At 50.4% G+C, this 18,626-nt stretch overlaps 6 protein-coding genes across 6 annotated transcripts; 3 read left to right on the forward strand and 3 right to left on the reverse strand.

The window, feature by feature from the left end:
- Positions 1-112: 112 nt before the first annotated feature.
- Positions 113-4,974, forward strand: HO173_004885 (uncharacterized protein; the record flags this gene model as incomplete). The annotated part of the gene is made up of 7 exons (XM_037306803.1): positions 113-220; positions 333-531; positions 591-724; positions 778-1,610; positions 1,657-1,731; positions 3,322-3,770; positions 3,827-4,974. The coding sequence occupies 7 exons, from the start codon at positions 113-115 to the stop codon at positions 4,972-4,974; spliced, it is 2,946 nt and encodes a 981-aa protein (XP_037166338.1).
- A 218-nt stretch (positions 4,975-5,192) lies between these two features.
- Positions 5,193-5,892, reverse strand: HO173_004886 (uncharacterized protein; the record flags this gene model as incomplete). Its single annotated transcript, XM_037306804.1, has 3 exons — positions 5,193-5,349; positions 5,419-5,633; positions 5,692-5,892. 3 exons carry the CDS (start codon positions 5,890-5,892, stop codon positions 5,193-5,195), a joined length of 573 nt encoding a protein of 190 aa, XP_037166339.1.
- A 1,806-nt stretch (positions 5,893-7,698) lies between these two features.
- On the reverse strand, positions 7,699-9,550 carry HO173_004887 (uncharacterized protein; the record flags this gene model as incomplete). The annotated part of the gene is made up of 2 exons (XM_037306805.1): positions 7,699-8,893; positions 8,949-9,550. The coding sequence occupies 2 exons, from the start codon at positions 9,548-9,550 to the stop codon at positions 7,699-7,701; spliced, it is 1,797 nt and encodes a 598-aa protein (XP_037166340.1).
- Positions 9,551-10,423: 873 nt separating this feature from the next.
- On the reverse strand, positions 10,424-12,227 carry HO173_004888 (uncharacterized protein; the record flags this gene model as incomplete). Its single annotated transcript, XM_037306806.1, has 3 exons — positions 10,424-10,957; positions 11,010-11,395; positions 12,020-12,227. 3 exons carry the CDS (start codon positions 12,225-12,227, stop codon positions 10,424-10,426), a joined length of 1,128 nt encoding a protein of 375 aa, XP_037166341.1.
- A 420-nt stretch (positions 12,228-12,647) lies between these two features.
- HO173_004889 (uncharacterized protein) lies at positions 12,648-14,984 on the forward strand (the record flags this gene model as incomplete). The annotated part of the gene is made up of 3 exons (XM_037306807.1): positions 12,648-13,423; positions 13,482-14,655; positions 14,712-14,984. 3 exons carry the CDS (start codon positions 12,648-12,650, stop codon positions 14,982-14,984), a joined length of 2,223 nt encoding a protein of 740 aa, XP_037166342.1.
- Positions 14,985-16,189: 1,205 nt separating this feature from the next.
- HO173_004890 (uncharacterized protein) lies at positions 16,190-18,515 on the forward strand (the record flags this gene model as incomplete). Its single annotated transcript, XM_037306808.1, has 4 exons — positions 16,190-16,305; positions 16,361-16,400; positions 16,449-16,573; positions 16,667-18,515. 4 exons carry the CDS (start codon positions 16,190-16,192, stop codon positions 18,513-18,515), a joined length of 2,130 nt encoding a protein of 709 aa, XP_037166343.1.
- Positions 18,516-18,626: the final 111 nt, after the last annotated feature.

Consider the following 18,626-nt stretch of genomic DNA (forward strand, 5'->3'; position numbering starts at 1 on the left):
TAGCGCTTACAGCTGCGTCCCGTAGACATCGAGAAATAGCTACATCTGGCCATGTTGCTTTCTATTATCTCGGAGGAGCTGTGTAACGGTTTCGTGTTTTGCGGTATTGACAATGTCAGAAAAGAAGTCACTCTCGCCGTCTCTGGAAGGTGCGGAGACGCTGCGTGAGCGAGAGGCGTATGACAACAAAGATGTTTTTGGCCATGAGGAGGAGCACGATGTTCGTAATTCAATCGCGTCTTTTCAGCACTGATGCTCAATCACCTCGGTATCCGATAGATCTTTCCGGTTTCAAATCTGAAGCTGTTGACTGACTCTTCTCTCCTTCATAGATCAGATACAAGACGCTTTCTTGGGAGCTCGTTGCTGTCCTTATGATAGCCGAGATCGTGAGCAATGGGATGCTCTCTTTGCCTTCGTCACTAGCTGTTGTGGGTCTGGTGCCGGGCATAGTCGTTATCGTCTTTCTCGGCGTGTTTGGGCTGTTCACGGCCTGGATCTTAATTCAATTCAAGCTCAGACATCCAGAGGGTATAGAACCAGGTTCCAGCGATATTTTCGAGCTGGATCAGCTGACATATGTTGCACAGTTCATAATATGGGTGACGCAGGCCTGATCCTCTTCGGCCCAGTTGGGCGTGAAGTTCTCTCTTTCGGCACCATTGTCTTTGCTGTCTTCGCTACTGGTGGCCAATTGCTTGCTGGCCAGATTGCTCTTGGCTCTGTGAGTCAAACATTCGAAGATCTGCCCTCGAAATCCAGCCTAACAGGCCTTAGCTCTCCAACGGCAAACTCTGCCTCATGCTCTACACCGGTATCTTCGCCATCCCCACCCTCGTATGCTCACTCCCCCGCACCCTCGACAGCCTCTCCTGGCTCAGCGTGCCCAGTGTGATCAGCATCATCGTAGCTGGCATTGTTGGCATGATTGGCGCAGGCATCAATTTCCCTGTCGCTAATTTCAGTGTAGCCATGAAGACGAATTTCGTGACTGCGTTCATCAGTGTCACGAATCCCGTGTTTGCGTATGCGGGACATTTCATGTTTTTCATCCTGATTTCAGAGATGAAGCATCCTGAACATGCTATGCGCGCGGCTTGGATGCTGCAGACATTCGCTACCGTGTTCTACGTTGTTTTTGCTGTGGTGTTGTATATCTATGTTGGCCCGACTGTTGCGTCGCCAGCTTTCACGAGCTTGCCTGATAAATGGCAGAAGGCGGCTTATGGAATTGCTATTCCCAATTTTCTGATCGCGGGGAGTTTATATTCGCATACGGCTGCTAAGCTACTTTTTGTGAGGTTCTTTCGGAAAAGTAGGCATCTGTATACCAATACTGTGCTGGGTTGGGCCGTTTGGATAACCCTAGTTTTTCTGATGAATGCTGCGGCGTTCGTACTGGCCGTGGGTGTACCCATATTCAATTATTTGATCGGCATTGCCGCCAGTCTTTTTGCGAGTTGGTATACCTACGGCATAGCTGGAGCGTTCTGGCTGTATGATGCATGGGTATATAAAGGAGGGATGTTGGCGCTGAAGACGCGGTGGCCGATGACGGGGTTAAGCGTAGCAACGTTGGCGGTGGGAGCGTTTATTTGTGTGGCGGGGATGTATGTAACTATCAAGCAGATCGTGGATGCTTACGCGAGTGGGCAGGTTACTGCGCCATTTAGCTGTTGATCGAGCGCTGTGGGCGAGGCGGATCTTGATACACTGCAAGACTGCAAGACGGTAAGACAGCATTTTTCTGTATTTGAGAAGATAGCGGTTCTCTATTCGTGGCAACTCTTCAAGTCCTCACAAATCCGTCCTGTGTGCCAACATTCTGTATATCCAACTCTGGTAGGTGGGCCGGGATGCCCGACCCTGCCGACACTCTTACTTTGTAAGTTCCCTGTGCAAAATCCTGAGTCCGGGAAGGAGCGAGCTCTGGTACTGTCCCTGATGGTTTCTCCCGGACGTTCTCCTGTCTGATGATGATCATACCAGTGCCCGCCAAGAGGCAGCCCACGTCGTAGGCCCCACGATGGGCATGCTTACACTGCTAACTCGCACCCAAAGGGATCAGAAAGCTCAGCCGGAGATAAAGCCCAAGACATGACCTAGGTGACCCGATAGTGCAGATGTCGGAGTCAGTGCTGTTCTTTTTGGGAAACAAACCGAGAAACGTAACACCTTCGAAGAGAGGAAGAATCCTTCCGGGTCCGGAATATGACAATCCATTCCATTTACGAGACAGCTCTGGGGAAGTAAAGGAGCTGTCTGCTGCCGAAACATGGGGTGTGGCCCCAATCTGCTACCAAACAGGAATGGTTTATTCCGAAATGTACGTACTGCTCTGTCGCGCAATTGGTATCAGCATCAATTTCGTCAGAGGAACTGATGAGCGTCGATTCTTTACGTTGTGAGACGGTGTTCTGTGAATCCTTTCAGGTCACTATTTGATGTGAAGCTAACGGCTTATCTGACCAAGATCCTGGATCCCAAAGTCTTCGTTGCAAAGCACTTTATGTTCAGCAGATGGTGAGATGGTCAGCAAAGGAATTCGATTGCATTATTATGCACTTCGATTAAGGCGAACGATCTAGGAAAGTTGATTGCATTTCGGAGCTCTAGCACGATAGTTCTTTAGGCCCAAAAGAGCGCAGAAGACCAACCACACCCACAATGAATTCCGAATAGAGATTCCACTAGAGGATAGTGCCCCTTTGCAATCGTGCTTTTAGTGCTCATACTGGGGATGACTATTGCCACAAGTCCATTTTATGCTGGCAGCTTTTCTGGCACCAGACACATACCCAGAGAGCATAAGAATTTGCTTGATCCCAGTCCTGGGGCCAGGTAAAACGTCATCTTGTGACTGTCTTGTAACAGTTATCCTTAAGCGATAGTTGCTTGCTATTCCTTGAAATCTTGTGTCTTGCTTCGCCAGCTTCTATGTTGTGCCGCATCGAGCTTGAGGCAAGAATGCTATATTTCTTGATCGCCTCTCTCAGTTCCAACTCCTGTCTCCACAAGCTTGCCAATCCTGCATGTCTTTCTCTCTGTCACTAATCACATACGTGTCTTCAGTGGAATTCCTGTCGTTGCTGGCGTATATACGCCAGCTCTGCATACAATTCTGTAGTCAATGAACGCGTACTAGGGCTAGTAAAATAATGTACCACCCATGCCAGGTTTGCAGCCAGGAAACCGCTCACCACCAGATAGATCGCAATGTATTCCAACCGTAGTATCTTCTTGATTACTGCGAGTGTCATCGAGAGAGAAAAGGGTTAGGTTTCATGATGTATGGTGGATAGTGGATGCTGAGTAGGCCAGCCAATTACTCTACAGTTATGTTGCGGGAAAGAGCCGCCAAGGCCGCTACCCACCATGTACAGCATCCCTCCGCCTCGACCCATCTGCCTACCACAAGCACAATGGAGCTTCGACAACATCTGTACAATCAATGACACCTACCCAGCCATCTGCTGCATCGCCAAATCTCCAGTATGCTGCCCAAAAGAAGCCGCCAATCCCACATAGACCTTTCTCAGATCCCAATCACCTAGCCCCCGAAGATGCATTTTACGCGCACTCACCACCTAGAAGACAGCTGCCCATCGATCGATATAGCGCCCTGGACAGTGTATCTACTGTGACCGATGGTCTGAGTATTAGACCCGCAGGCTCTACTCGACGGAGACGTGGCAAAGATAGAGCGCGCAGCGGAAGTCGAAGAGGGAGGGGTGTATGGAAAAAATTACTATGGGTCAAGCAGAAGGATTGTGAGTGATCATCTACCTAGAATTGCTCAACGATGTAAGTCTGACGATGACTGCAGATCCCGACAACTACACCGACCCTCCTACCTTCCTGTCCCATCTTCAACGAAACCCCCGTCTTCGCCCCTACGACTTCTGGCCCCTGGTAGCAGACTCGACCGTCATCGTCCAGCATATTTCTTCCGTCGCCATCTTCGTCTGCTCCTTCGTTGGCATCTACCAGCAACGCGTTTCACCAGTCTCGGTCGTCAGTTGGGGCAGCGCTGGCACGGTCCTGGGCTGGGTGCTCTGGGATTTCTGGGTTGGTCAAGAAGCAGCTTCAAAGGTCATCGCAGAGCCCCACAGCAATGGCGAATCTATCAACGGCTCCGCGCTGAGCGGCGCTAGCTCTCCCATCAGCAATACAGCCGCGATGCCTTCAAACTACAGCGCCAATTCCTCCACCATCGGCCTCGGGCTGACCCTTTCGACCAACAATTTCCCTCGAAAAGGTCATTCGCACTCACACTCGCAGACTTCAACATCCTCTGCACCCTCTCCGACCCTCTCCCATCACCCGTCGAACCCCCACTTACACGCCCCTTCGACCACGCCAAGCCAAACACCCCACACTCACTCCCGCCTCGCAACCGCCAAGTCAGCTATCTTGATCTACATCGCCCTTCTCGGCCTCTCACCCATCTTGAAATCTTTGACGGAATCCACCACTAGCGACTCCATCTGGGCAATGACTTGCTGGCTCATGTGCATCAACATATTCTTCTTCGACTACAGTGGGGGCGTGGGGGTCAAATTCCATGCGTCCCTAAGCACAAATGCGGCGCTGATGGCCAGCACAGTGCTGGCAAGCAGGCTTCCTAGCACGACGCACGTTTTTAGCTTAACCCTCTTTAGCATTGAGGTATTTGGGCTCTTTCCAGTGTTTAGGAGGTACTTGAGGCATATAAGCTGGCGTGGGCATCTATTTTTGACATTAGCATTGGTCATGGGCGCTGGAGCGGGTCTGGGGACGGCATTGAGTGCTAAGCCTCTGTGGCATGGGGGATGGAAGAGAGCTATAGCGGGAGCGCTGGTATGGTGCGTCGGCAGTGTGGTCGGCATGGGAGGATGCAGTTGGTGGTTGATTGGGTTGCAAAGATACAAGAATGTGGTTATCGGCCCGTGGGATCCAGCAAGGCCGGTGATTAGGGGAGGACAGTGGGAATAGTGGAAGATTGGTGTATCCAAGCAAAAGAACCACCATAACCTGACGCTCTTTAAGACAAAGGACGGATTCACGCTGACGAAGAAATGCGTTCTGTATTCGTGAGCTCTGGCCGAGGCTCACAACATCTCCAGCTCTATACATGATGATTTATACTTCAGAGGCTGTGACAAAACCCGGGTCGGCTCGAGAAGGGGAATATGAACAGCTGGGCAAAGCGCTTAGCTTGGGTTCAAGACACCCAAGTTATACCCCAAGGCCCGATAATCGTTCAGCAGGTCTGCCGACGTCGTCACATTCTCCACCTTCTTGCTCGCCAGATCAATAGTCAGCAAATCCGTGCCCTTGAACTCGATATATTTGCCCGCTGCTACTTTGCTATACGAACTGTCAGCGCCTCGCTCTGCACGTACAATCTTGTTGAAAATAAGAAGAGCGGTTGTTCACCTCCCATATCCGATATCAGCAGTCGTATATTCGTTCTGTTGCCACCTCAACGCAATCCTATCGCACGTGTGGAACGTGAAGACGACGTCATACGTCACGTTCGTCACACCGTTGCCTCCATATGGCCCTTCGCTGATGGTGTTGTATAATTCCGTGCGGTTGTGGACGTAGGCGGAGGTGGTGCCGTTGTTGGCGCCTTCGTCGTAGATCATAATCTGTCCAATGGCATTGTCAGCTAAAAGTCATTATACACGAAGGGAAGATTTGGCGCACATTTTCTGTGACAGCTGAATCGAGCGTGGGGAGCCCGCCGGTCGCGAAAGCATTGAGCCAGCGTTGTGCGATGCCTTCGACTTCATTGTCTTGAATGCAGGTACCGCATGGGCTACCCTCTGTGGAGGGTGGTGAGGAGTGGGCTGAGATCAGGGTTGAAAGGAAGCAGAGAAGAAGGGTCTGTATGTATAAAAGCTTCATGATTGGCAAGCAGGAAACAGAGAGTGTTGTGAAGTACAGCACAGCGGGTTTGCGCAACAGTGAAATTGCAGATGAAACGAGGGTGAGGTGGTTTTTGTATACGTTCTCAGACACAGAAGCCGTCGTGGACCGTTGTTCCCTACCAGATAAGCAAGAGCGAAACCTTCAACATCATTTCAAATCCGGACCAGCACGTGCCTGCAAGCCTGCCAGGTGCCACTCCGGCTTGAAAATAACAATCTCTTGTGAAATGAGGTGAGGAATTGGAATTAAACCCTGTAGAAGCGCCAGGCACGGGATGCGGGCGGCCATCGAGGCTGACGGGAAGGAGCATCACTCGAGCGGCAATACTGCCTCCCTAAATCTGGACCTCGAAGCTCCGTGGACCTGGGCAGTAGCTTCAAGAAACGGGATTCCTACACCGCTAGCTCTGGATGGCTGAGCAGCTTAGGCATTTAGCATCATGCAAAATGTGAAAATTGGGGTAACGGCGTTTCCTAAAGATGCATGGGTGCAATTTTGACGATCTTGCGAGGACAGTCCCGTGGGTCTTCAACGTCGGCACCCCTCAGACTTTTGAGACAATGGGCACGGAGTGGGAAGGTGGCTGAGACGGATCATGTTGTGGTAGGCAAGATTGAGGTCCAAAAGTCCAGGGTTCGTTCTGAGGGCTGCCTTAGTCTTAAGGTAGCGAGCCGTAGCGTCCACCAACTCTCCGCCCAAATCGCCATCGCGCCATCTTACTGTGCCCCTGGCTTGCTTCTTGACCTGCAGTAATGTAGACCGGTCAGCAACTCGCAAGATTGGACCATCGAAACGCAATCTTCACCAGCCCATCATCAACCCCCAATCCATTCAGCCATCTCCATGCGGAACTGTCTTTCCTCCGGCTTCAACTCCTCAAGCGTCTCTCGAATGATGGTTTGATGGACTGATATCTCTTCATGCTCTTTCTCCATGCACTTGGCTAAGGACTCCAGGCATTGCTTCTCTGCTTACAGTAGGTAGTACTTCGCTTCCATCACGTCTTGGCAGATACCGAGCAAGAGATTGCATTTCATGCGGGTCCAAGGAGGGAGTCCAGGCTTTGCGAGAAGCTCTAGGCATTCTGTCTCTACCTCAGAGGGATCGAGGTGGATTATTGAGGATGTTGTCTGTCACCATCGGCATTCGCTCTTGGGTAGGGAAAAAAATACGAAGGATCAGAGCATCAACTCACATGATGGAATGAGTGCCCCACACTTTGTTGACCTTCTCTATGTATTGCGCGTGTTTGGCAGCTTGTTCGGACCTCCTCGTATTGTTGACTGTGACTTTGGCTTGCGCTGCTCTGTCAGTTGCTCATGTGTTCGGCGACATTCTGGGTTTTGAAGTTGGGAAACAGTCTGGCTGTGAGGGTGAGGGCCTGTTTTCTATGCTCAATCGCAGCTGCACATCTCTATGTCTTAGCACGTGTGTGTAACGAGACAACCTTCTTTCATAAGCGAAGGACCTCCATTCATTATTGAACTTGGACGGAGATGACAAGATGGAGAGTCGAAGTCGTAACACGGCTGCTGTAGACTATCTCGATATAGACAGCTCGTAGAGTCTACCTATAGACCAGCCTGTAAGCGTAGACATACAACACGCTCCAGGCGGTTTTGCCAAATATCTTACAAAGTCGTCAATGCTTTTAGATACGCTGTCGCTCAAAATTGAATAGAAGAACATCGAACTAAGGGGTATAAGAATAGAAAGTAATGACTGCATATGGAAACTCCACCTTAGCTTTCACCTCAACTTTTGGGTCTTGCGTTAGGTTCCTCAACTGGCCCACATCTGAGTTCTCGCATCGCCCACCAATCCTCCATCGCGTCTCGCCTTCTTGTTCAGCCTACTTGTTCTCCAGCCCTCATACCAAAGCTGCCGGCTCGCCTCCCTCAGGTCACCCCTCCATTCCGTGAAAACAGTCTGCTTCAGCTTCACAAAATCGCAATGCTCGGCATTCATGGGATCTGCCAAACCCCAGGGGAACTTGCGCCCAATGACGTCCGGCTCGTAGGGGTCAGGAGAGATGATCGACAGGGGAAGCGCCGGAGGTTCTGCCGGTGGAGGCGTAGGGACAGTTGGCGAAGATGGAGTGCGTACTGGAGAAAATTTTGAGGGTTTACCGGGCTTGGCGAGGTCAAAGTCGGATGCTGAGAAGGCAGAGCTGGAGTCTGAGGAAGAGGAGAGCACAGAGGTTATGGAAAATTTGTCCCCTTCAGTCTTGATTACTTCTCCATCTCGCTCGTCGAGGTGATTGTTCTTTGGGCCTTCGGCTGAGGTATTGGATCCCTCATCTTCATCATCATTCTGAGTGATAGCTTCAAGAGTCTCCAGGCCATTCGATTTCAGGGAGTCCCAGACTGCACGTTTGAGGTGTACCATGTGTGCAGACGTAATGGTGTCGGCTTTGGCAATTACAGGAACGACCGTCGTTTTACCCTTCAGTGCACGTAACACGTTCAAGTCGAGATTCTCATCCAGGCCACTAACAGAACTTTCTGGCCGGCCACGGACGAAGGAGTTGGCCCTATCCTTGACACCATTGATCTCATTGGCTCTCTGGGCGGCGGCCATATTGGCGTCCAGACGGCGAGGATCAAGGACAAGGAAGACACAGTGAACGTGGGTATCTCGCAATCCTGGAGCACGGGCCACTTTGCTTTCTTCGTTGAAAGTGTCTTCGAATTTGCTCTCGATAAACGTGGTCATGGTCTGCAGCTGGAGATCCACTCCATTCGCCTCGAGCCCTTCTGAATCCCAAAGCGTGACTCCAATCCGCTCGCCTTCGATCTCTGTCTCGACATATTGGGAAGTAAAGTTTGAGAAAGCTCCAGTAGAGGCGGGTGATACGATAAAGTAATCATCATCACGAGACTGTTGTCGCCGCTTCGACAGTGGCAGAGCAAGGGAGATCTGGAGGAAGTTGAGGAAGGAGGTTTTGCCAGAATTTTTCGTACCAACTATCAGTATGCTGTGGCACTGTTAGCTGAGCCTGTAGGATGTTTGCTCCAAGCAGGATAGCTTACTTGAAAGGAGTAGGATCTTTCCTCCGCCTGATCTTCCTCGGACTGTTGATTGTACTTATGGCACTGCTTGCGTAGCTGTAACGTCCTCGGTGTACCAGGCTCTCGGTTCTGGGGAATGTGGCTGTTCCTGGGATCGGTGGGATTGGTGGGACTGGCGGGACTGGCATTCCACGGTACATGTCTGAACCGAGCGTTTCCTGTGATGACTTCTGTGCGAGCCTATATTTGAATGAACCTCCTGCTCGATTCGACATGATGGCTACACTATCTGGCCTTGTGTCTTCGCCACCAAATCCTTGTAGGTCTGGTGGATGGGGAATGATAGGTATTCTAGGTGGAGGGGAAGGTATCTGCTCCTGCATCATCTCTTGCTGGCGTACCCTCGACCGGTCCTTCTTGCTCAATTTTCGGGCAGGCGTACTCGATCTAGAGGTCGAACTTTCCCGAGATTTGCTTCGTCTCAAGAAGCTGAAGGAGCCTTTGCGCCGCAGAGAGCCATTGACACGGTTGTCTGACTCGGTAACACTCTGATATGACTCTTCCTGTGGGGAGAGCGAATCGCTCATGGTACGTCGTTGCTGAGGGGTAGCTGAGCGCAGCATATTGGGGCGATCTGATTGGGGCGACTCTGTTCGAAAAAGGAAAGCGCGATGGCATGTGTTGTCATGGAGCTCTGGCAAACGTGAGGAGCGACAAGATGTGTCTTGGCAGACAACAATGTGGGGGAAAGCTCGGTGACCGTGCACGACAAGCAGTCCTGGCGCAAAGTTTGTATACTACAGCACAGCCAGCATCTTATCCCTTGCAGTACCTATGACTCCTCCTATGATTCTTATCGATTGTAGCAATGCACCTCGTCGCGTACATCTTCATGCCGGTACAGTAGTGTCACTTTGCTTTCATTTGGGTGTTTTAGCGCAGACAGCGACTGGAGGGTTTTTGTCCAAGAGATTGAGACAATGCCAGAAATGTCAGTAAATACCGTACCTACGAGTACGAGTACTAGGGAGAGTTGTCGTCAACATTAGGGGTCATGATTCGAGCGGGGACTATTATTTACGAGGCTCAGATAATAAGCTTTTAGAGACCAATCACTGCCGAACCTTCCTCTACCCCCCTGGTGCCCCCACAGCAGAAGAAAAAGCGTCACTTGAGACGGTGCAGATTCTCAAACATTCGACGAGTGCAACATCAACGAGGACATATCTGGACTATCCAACGCTCTTTCTGAAGTAATCTCGGTCATGAACCACAAAAGTTCCCCGTTGAAGTCCAACCTCTACATGAGAATGATAGATAGGGTCTAAAGTTCTTGACTGTCACTTTTGCTGCTAGCTTGCCTGACGATTATGTAGCAGTGTAATGTCACACATTTTCATTAACAGGTAGAGTAACGACGGATCTCAATTTAATTCTCTCCTAGCGATATATAAAAACTGCATCAAACTCCGGAGGTCCAACCTGTTTGTGGCTCCTCATGAAGTGAGCTCTGTACGAACATCACACACATAACCGCTGGCCACTGGACACACTTCGGTTCGGTTGAGCTGTTTATCTTCTGGGCCCGTCGGACCACTGGTGAACTCTGCAGTTGCAGAGATGCCCAAGATCTCGTGTTGTCTGGGGTCTGAGTTGGGATACTGTTCGTCGCCCCACGTACCGAGGTACTGCAGAAAGGCTGTGGGATACGAAGGATCATACGCCGTGTATGTTTTGGCACTTGCATCGTAGCTGTAGAAGTAGGCGCCCAGTAAGGGGTCCCAAAGAGTTCCTTTGTCAGTATAGTCTGTGAGGACGCCCGCATCGGGAAGATTCACGTTTGGGATGGTGTGATCGTGTGTCCCGTTGATAGCATAGTTCGCATGCGAGCCGTTACCAGAGTATGTGACTGGCCGTACGCCTTGTTTCTCTAGGCAGTCGTAGGTGAAAGCTTCGCCGAAACCATGTTGACTGTACCAGACTTGTGTGGGCGTTCCATTCTGGAAGCGGACCATGTTGTGTTCCCAATCCTTCACACGGATGTAAGTGATGAAGAATACATGTTTCTTGGAACGGACATACTCCAACGTGAAGATCAACCTCTTGAATGTCCAACAGGACCCCTCCCCAATTGAAGGCATAGAAGTACATGTAGAAGGCGTCGACAAGACCGTCGCCATGGTCATTGACAATTATTGCAACGCTAGTAGCTCCGTCTGTCTTCCCCGTGCTGTCAGGCTTGACGCCATTTAGCCAGGCGGGATTCGTGGTGATGTCATCGACAGACGTGAGGTAGACGTCCGTACCACCAGTACCGTAACTGTTTAGAGAGTCGAGGTTGTTGAGCGTCAACGGATTCTCATAGCCTTCGACGACAGTGAAATTGATCTCTGGCTTCGTGTGGACCAGTTGAGCTCCAATGTCGGATGGAAAGTAATTCTCGCCAGGGTAGAGCCATACGACAGGTGCTATAAAGGATGAGCATCAAACGTATAACTTTGTGGAAGCTATCGGTCGCAAACCATATGTTGAAACGTAGTCTGGGACTACAGTGCTTTGACGCTCGAAAACTGGCGCCGGGGACGGGTAAGCCAAGACGGCTTGTAGCAGAAAAGCCATCGGAAAGCCTTTGAGGAAAATGAAAGTAGGAGACATGGTTCGAAGGAGGTATTTAAGGAAAGGGGTAAATTGGAATAATGGTGGCTTGCAACTGATGGAGCAGCCACTCTTTATACCAGCTGACTTCCATCTTGAGCTCGGAGCGTACGCCTACCTCTAAGAACACGCTGTGAAACAGAAAGTGCTCATTGGCGCAGACAAGTAACTGAGTTGGCAACGACCGAGGTCAGCAGCAGTATGCCTTGACGGACACAAGCTCAATATGGAGCAATTGCAGAAGCTTGGAAACTAGAAGGTGTCTTGCGCATGACGGATCTATGCATGATGTTATTCGTGGGGGAGAAGAAGACTTTGATGGCGAGGCAACGTGGGCTGCGTCTATTCGACGATTGGTGCCCTTTTGATCCAGGAACGGACTCGGTGGGGCTCAATGTCTTACGCCTGCCCCTTTCAGAGCCAACAGCGATGATCACTCATGCTGCTCCATCTTGAAATAGGATCTCTCATGTCTGAGCCGTTGCTGCCTTTAACGAATTGGATCTGAGCCAGCTGCCGTATTGTTGGCGCTGGTACCTCGTCGTATTCAAGCCTGCTGTTCCTTTGCGCCGGCGACGCCCCGACCCTGATGATCGGAATAGTGCGAGCTGAAAGACCTTCCTTTTTGACAGTTGGTGGGAACATTCGTTTCCAAGACGTTCGAGGACTGGCACAAAGCTTGTTGGACCGGGCATTACCACTTAAAGGGGAGCAAAATCTTGAATGATTGGTTGCCGGCAATCTATCCCTGCCTCGACAGACTGTCCACATAAAATTCGTGATCTTGGACGATGACACAAAACCCATACCATACCATGCTGCGCAGGACAAACAACGAGCGGTTCTCTGCGGACTTTACTAAGAGGACCAGCCATTATTATCTCGAGCGCGCTTTTCATGACTAAAGAGTCAAAAACGCGGCTTGAAGCTAACTGAATCCTTGGCGCGTAACTGCCCCGCTTCAGCTGAGCTCAGAATGGCTCCGAGTCGCAAAAAGCCTCGCAACGGTCACTGGTCGGAACGGTGTAAAGTCATTGGATGCTACATAGCTCGTCTTTGTGAGCAATGTCTCTCCGAGTCGACGATGGCCGTTCCAGAGGTCGTTCCAAATCCCCAGGCCGCAAGGATGAACGATCGAGATCGCGAGACGTGAGAGCCCCGTCACCAGTGGTAGTCGTCCAGACAAAAAAGTCCTCGAAAAAGTATTATAGCGGCGAAAGCGATTCAGACACTCGGTCGAGGAAGAAGAGCTCCAAGAAGCACTACGACGACGACTTTTCGGAAAGCGATTCAGACCCAAGGTCAAAGAAGAAGTCCTCCAAGAAGCACTACGAGGACTCCTCGGAAAGCGATTCAGACCCAAGGTCGAAGAAGAAGTCCTCCAAGAAGCGCTATGATAGCGATGACGGTGACTCGGACCCAAGATCCAAGAGGAAGTCTTCGAGGAAACATCACGACGAGAGTGAGTCGGACACCAAGAGCAAGAAGAAGTCCTCGAAGAAATACTACAGTGACAGCGACTCCGACAGCAAGTCTAAGAAAAGATCCTCCAAGAAACACTATGATAAGAGTGAACCTAGCTCAAGCTCGAGCGAAGACGACAGGAAGAGCAAACATAAGAGTTCCAAACAAGTTGCTTTGACTCGCAAAGGCGAATACATTGAGACCTCGACATCAAAATACGAGCGAGAACGCCATAGCAGCTACGCATCGCCGGAGCGTCATGAAAGACCGGCAGAACCTAAGCGACATATGAGCACCAGCAGCGTTGAGGGCGGAGAGAAGTATCGCCAGCTGTCGATGCCTGGAGGATTCAGTGGAGGTCATTCCCCCCACCCGCAGTACGCATTGCCAAGTCCTTTAGCCAACAGTGTTCTCATTTGACTGATGCTGCTGTAGGTATGCCCAGCCTCAAGTTATATCTCGACCCGAAGGTCAAAGAACGCACTCTGGCTCCATCAGCTCGCGTGGACCAGAGTATGCCCAGTACCAATACGCAGATCTAAGTGCTTATGCGACCAACGGCAGAAAACCTTCCTACCCAATGAGCGCCCAGCCTCAAGAGGTCAATCCCTATCATGGTTCGCATGCTCCGCTATCTCCGCCAACGCTGCACCGCCTATCGGTCTCAGGAGGAGCTGCTGGAGGGTTGTCTCTTGCAGCACCGGGTCAGCATTCCGGTCATATGCAAGGTGGCTTACCACCTGGCAGTCCGCTCCTCGAATCCTACCGTGGTACATACCAATCAATATCGCCAATGCCTTCTCCATTGATGCTGCCATCAACTATGGATGAAGGTCTCTCGGACTTGGAACAACTTTCATCCGGAGACTCTGACCACTCGGGAGGCCATCTTTCCAAGAAGTCGACACTCCGAAGAAAGACCGTTTCTTTCTACCACCCTGAACCCGACGCTCTTGCACTCGCGGCAGCTCTGAAACACTCGACACCTGAGGCCAAACCTATCATCAAGATCCTCCCTCACCTCTCGGATGATCACGTTCTGATGTTGAGGACAGAATACAAAAAGCACATGAAAGCGCAAGGCAAAGGCGTTAATATCGCTAAGCACATCAAAATGAAACTCACCGGCAATCTTGGAAAGGTTGCTTACGCAACGGCTCTCGGACGATGGGAGAGCGAGGCGCACTGGGCAAATTTTTGGTATCAATCCAACACCTCACGGCGAGAACTCCTGATTGAGAGTCTTATGGGCCGTACGAATAGCGAAATAATGAAGATCAAAGATGCATTCAGCGATCAGCGGTACAATAACAGTCTGGAAAAATGCATGCAGACCGAACTGAAGAAGGACAAGTTCCGATATGCTGTTCTACTTGCTTTAGAAGAGAAGCGCATGTCGGAGAGCGACAAGCTTTCCATCGAACTCGTACGCAGAGATGCGCAGGACCTCTACCGTGCCTTGACCGCTAAGGAGGGTGGAGAGACAGCGATGATCAACATCATCGTCGTCAGAAGCGACAAACACCTTGCCGAGGTCTTGCGCGTCTTTGAGAGCCAGTATCGAAAGAACTTTGCGAGAGAGATGATCCAGAAATCTCGCAACTTAGTCGTACGTGGGTCCCCGCCGTATTTGCTGATGATACCCGTAAAACTGATTCCCAATAGGGTGAAACCCTCGCGCATATCCTCAACGGCGTTCTGAATAAATCTGTTCGTGATGCCCTCCTCTTGCACCAAGCGTTGGCGGAAACGTCGAAAGACCGTGTTGAGCTACTAGTAAGCCGACTGGTGCGGTTCCACTGGGAGTCACGGCATTTTGAGAGAGTCAAAGTGGCTTACAAGCAGAAATACGGCAAACGGCTGGAGTCTGCCATTGAAGAGGGAAGCAAGGGAGATTTTAGGGACTTCTGTGTTGCGCTTTGTAAGGTCGAGTCTTGAATTCGCGCGTCCAAGTGGGTTTCATGGGGGTGAAAAGATGGCAGGAAGTTGGGTGTGAGCGTACGTGGGTACGAACACGGACGATAGTAGAGTTATGAAAACCCTGTGGATCAGCTAGAATACTGTATGTATCTACGTAGCTGCCACCATGCTTTTTATCGACAGTGTGAAATTGGATATAGGGGTAGAATAGGCTAGTGTGTCACGTGTGTTACCCCTCGTGGGGTGGGCCGTTTTATGTAAGGTGTACCACGGGCGTATCCACAGGTACCAAAAAAGCCCGCACACCCTAACCCGCAAGTGGCTAGGAGAAGCGAGGCCATCCCGCATACATTTCACACACAAATTTAGTAGTCTTCTCTCATTATCAAGCACAATGTCGTCGCCCGAAAGGCTTCAGGCTGTAATAGACGGTAACGGTCAAATGACTGGCTATTATATAGAGAATCATTCAATAATGTAGGTAGGTAATTCTGCTGGGGGGAAGGCAGTAGTCTCCATTTGGTTAGGGTGTGCGGGCTTTTTTGCTACCCGGGTGTTGCGGGTAGCAAAAAAAGCCCGCAAACGGCTAGGAGAAGCGAGGCCCCTCCACACTACGAAGCACTATACCTATTGTGGATAACTGGGAGGAGCATATAACTCAGAAATTCATTAACGAGCGTGTAAATAGTATATCTAAAAGGCTTCAGGCTGTGATAGACGGTGATGGTTAAAAAACAGGTTATTAATGGAGAAGAATGGAAGGATTCTGGTAGGGGAAGGCGCTTATCTCCATATAGTTAGGGTGTACGGGCATTTTGCTACCACGTGGGTACATGTACAATTACCTTACATGTACTGTAGATACTTTCACTTTATGCAATCAGAAATTGTGGGGAAACTCTAATTGAAACCTTGGCGAGCTTGGGTTATGTAACTTATGTATTCTTACCTTGAGTAACTTCCTTGAGTGGATTCGGCAGGGATGTTTGGCTTACTGATGCTCCCTTGGGGGCACCAAAAGAGATCAGCTGCAAAACAAAAGACGCCTTCCTTCGACACCGCTCCTCCCCTCCTTCAACCCGAAGCGTGTCTCTCCTGCTCGTCTTTCTATTTCTTTTCTTTCCTTTCACCATGTCCTACAGACCACGCCTTCGTATGCAGTAACCGCACACTCATTAATCTCCTCAAAGCCCTACCTCCAGCGAACGACAGACGCTGCCACAATGAACGACCCCGGGCTTGACGAGCCTCTCAATCAGACGCAGAACAAAATTGAGGGGGTGAGGAAAGAGGAGGAGGATTTTGAGCAAGAAGTAGAGCAGTCATTCCTGGATCCAAGGTCAAACCCACAATGTCTTCCAACTCAAAATCCCTTGCTGACTTCTTCCTCGCAGTCGATGGTGGTTCGCTTCGACAGCATTTCCCTTGCTCGCTGTACGTATCAGATGACAAGTCTTGGTGTGTGCTGAGGACTAGATCTAGGGTACCTTTGGCCCCATGGCCACAGCCTTCAACATCTGCGCCCTGATTGAGCATTGGAGGGTCGAGATTCCCCCGGGACTTGGAGCCAATGAATCACATGGAATCGACGTTAGGGATCCGAAATGGTATCCTTCCCCAAATCCCCTCTTTCCTCAACGTACCAGACAGAAGCGGACCTCTCGATGCAATGATTTCTTGAATGCTAACACAGCGTTTAGGCTTTTAGCGGTCAATGGCGCCTCGCTTGGTCTTGCAATCATTGCCAATTTCTCATTACTTCTAAACATGGCTCGCCGCCTATCATTCTCCGTCGCTCAACCCATCACAATCCTTGGCTGGTACCTTTCATCAATCTTGCTCATCGCCGACCTTGCAAGTATCATTCACATCGTCAAGGTTCCTGGTCAGAGACGAGCCTTGACGCAGGCTTTCTATTATGCTATATTCGCCGCGGCACTCTACTTCATCATTGCTTCCTTGATGGTCTTCACTGTTATCGGAGCTTGGAGGGGCCATTATTCGAAGGATTTCAAGCTCAACACGAGCCAGCGGACACTCATGCTTCAAACGATAAGCTTCATGATATACATGGTCGGAGGCGCTGGTGTTTACGCGAAAATTGAGGGCTGGATGTTCCTTGATGCATTGTACTTCACCAATTACACGTTGCTCACTGTGGGTATTGGAGACTACGCTCCTTCAACACATCTCGGCCGAGGATTGTTGTTTCCATATGCCATTGGCGGCATCGTCATTCTGGGTCTTGTCATAGGCTCTATCCGCTCGCTTGTTCTAGAGCGAGGAAAGAAGAAGCTTGGAAGTCGATTAGTGGAGAAGAAACGCGAGCTACTGTTAAAAAGAATGATCCAAAAGGACAAGACCGACAAGCTCAAACCAATTCAGAGCAAGCAACAGGCTGAGGAAGTAGGCATGTCGGAGCGAGAGAGGCGACAGGCAGAGTTCGAGCTTATGCGGGAGATACAGCAACAAGCTTCGACTAGGCAAAAGTGGCAAGCGCTTCTCATTTCGGGAAGTGCGTGGCTTCTCCTTTGGCTTATTGGAGCGGTGGTGTTCTACAAGGCAGAGCATGAGCAGCAATGGACGTACTTTCAGTCCCTGTACTTTGCATACACCACTCTTCTGACCATTGGGTATGGCGACTACAAGCCATTCAGTAATTCGGGCAAGGCATTTTTTGTACTATGGTCGTTGCTTGCAGTCCCAACACTTACTATCGTCATCAGCAACATGGGTGATACGGTCGTGAAGGCTATCAGCGATCTCACACTGTACTTGGCAGAGTTCACAGTCCTACCAGGGGATGCACCGGTGAGAGATCGGATGAAGCAAATCGCAGCCAGAACTACAGGCGGTAGATTGTTCGGAGAGGTCATAATGTTTAAAGAACCACCAGGTTTGCTTGGCGATAATGGCGAAATTGACCCCGAGAATGGAACCGCTGGTGGTCCAGGTGCTGCTGCCACTGATTACCTTGCTGGCCAAGTCGAAGACGAAGAGCTCAAGGAAGCTCGAGAAGCTGAAGCCAAAGGCGATAAGCTTGGAGGGGACATCCACACATATCACTATCTTCTCATCAAAGAATTCCGCAATGTAATGAAGCATCTGAATGAGTCTCCGCCTCGAAAGTACAGCTACGAGGAGTGGGCATGGTTTCTTAAACTTATGGGCGAAGACGAGTCACACTCCGCCTCGCACCGAACAGCTCCTGTCAAAGTGAAAAACGACACTGACGCGAAGCCGGATATGCAGCAGGCCCAGACAGATGACGATGAAGGCGGGATGCGCCAATGGAGCTGGCTCGGAAATCGCTCCCCTTTAATGGGAGAAACAGAGGAGGCGGAGTGGGTGCTTGAGAGATTATCAATGACCCTGGAAAAGGAGATGAAGAAGATTTGGGAGGCGAAGACCAAGAAAGATGATCAAGATCGAGGGGAGAACGCGGGCAAGAGAATTCATTCGAACAGCGACAGTAACACTAACGGGAGTGACAAGAATTCGCAAGACAAAAAAGGCGGCGCTAATGTTGAGCAAAGTAGCGTGAAATGATACCCCAATCTGTTGATTGTCTCTGCGAGCATTTTGATTTGTTCATATCGAGCTCTTTCGTTGCGACTTTGTATCTAGTCAGTCACTTTTTGACAGTGACTCTTCATTTGC

This window comes from Letharia columbiana, assembly GCF_014066305.1.
Source record: "Letharia columbiana isolate WasteWater2 chromosome Unknown Sc0000012_s1, whole genome shotgun sequence".
In the NCBI taxonomy this organism is placed as follows: Eukaryota; Fungi; Ascomycota; class Lecanoromycetes; order Lecanorales; family Parmeliaceae; genus Letharia; species Letharia columbiana.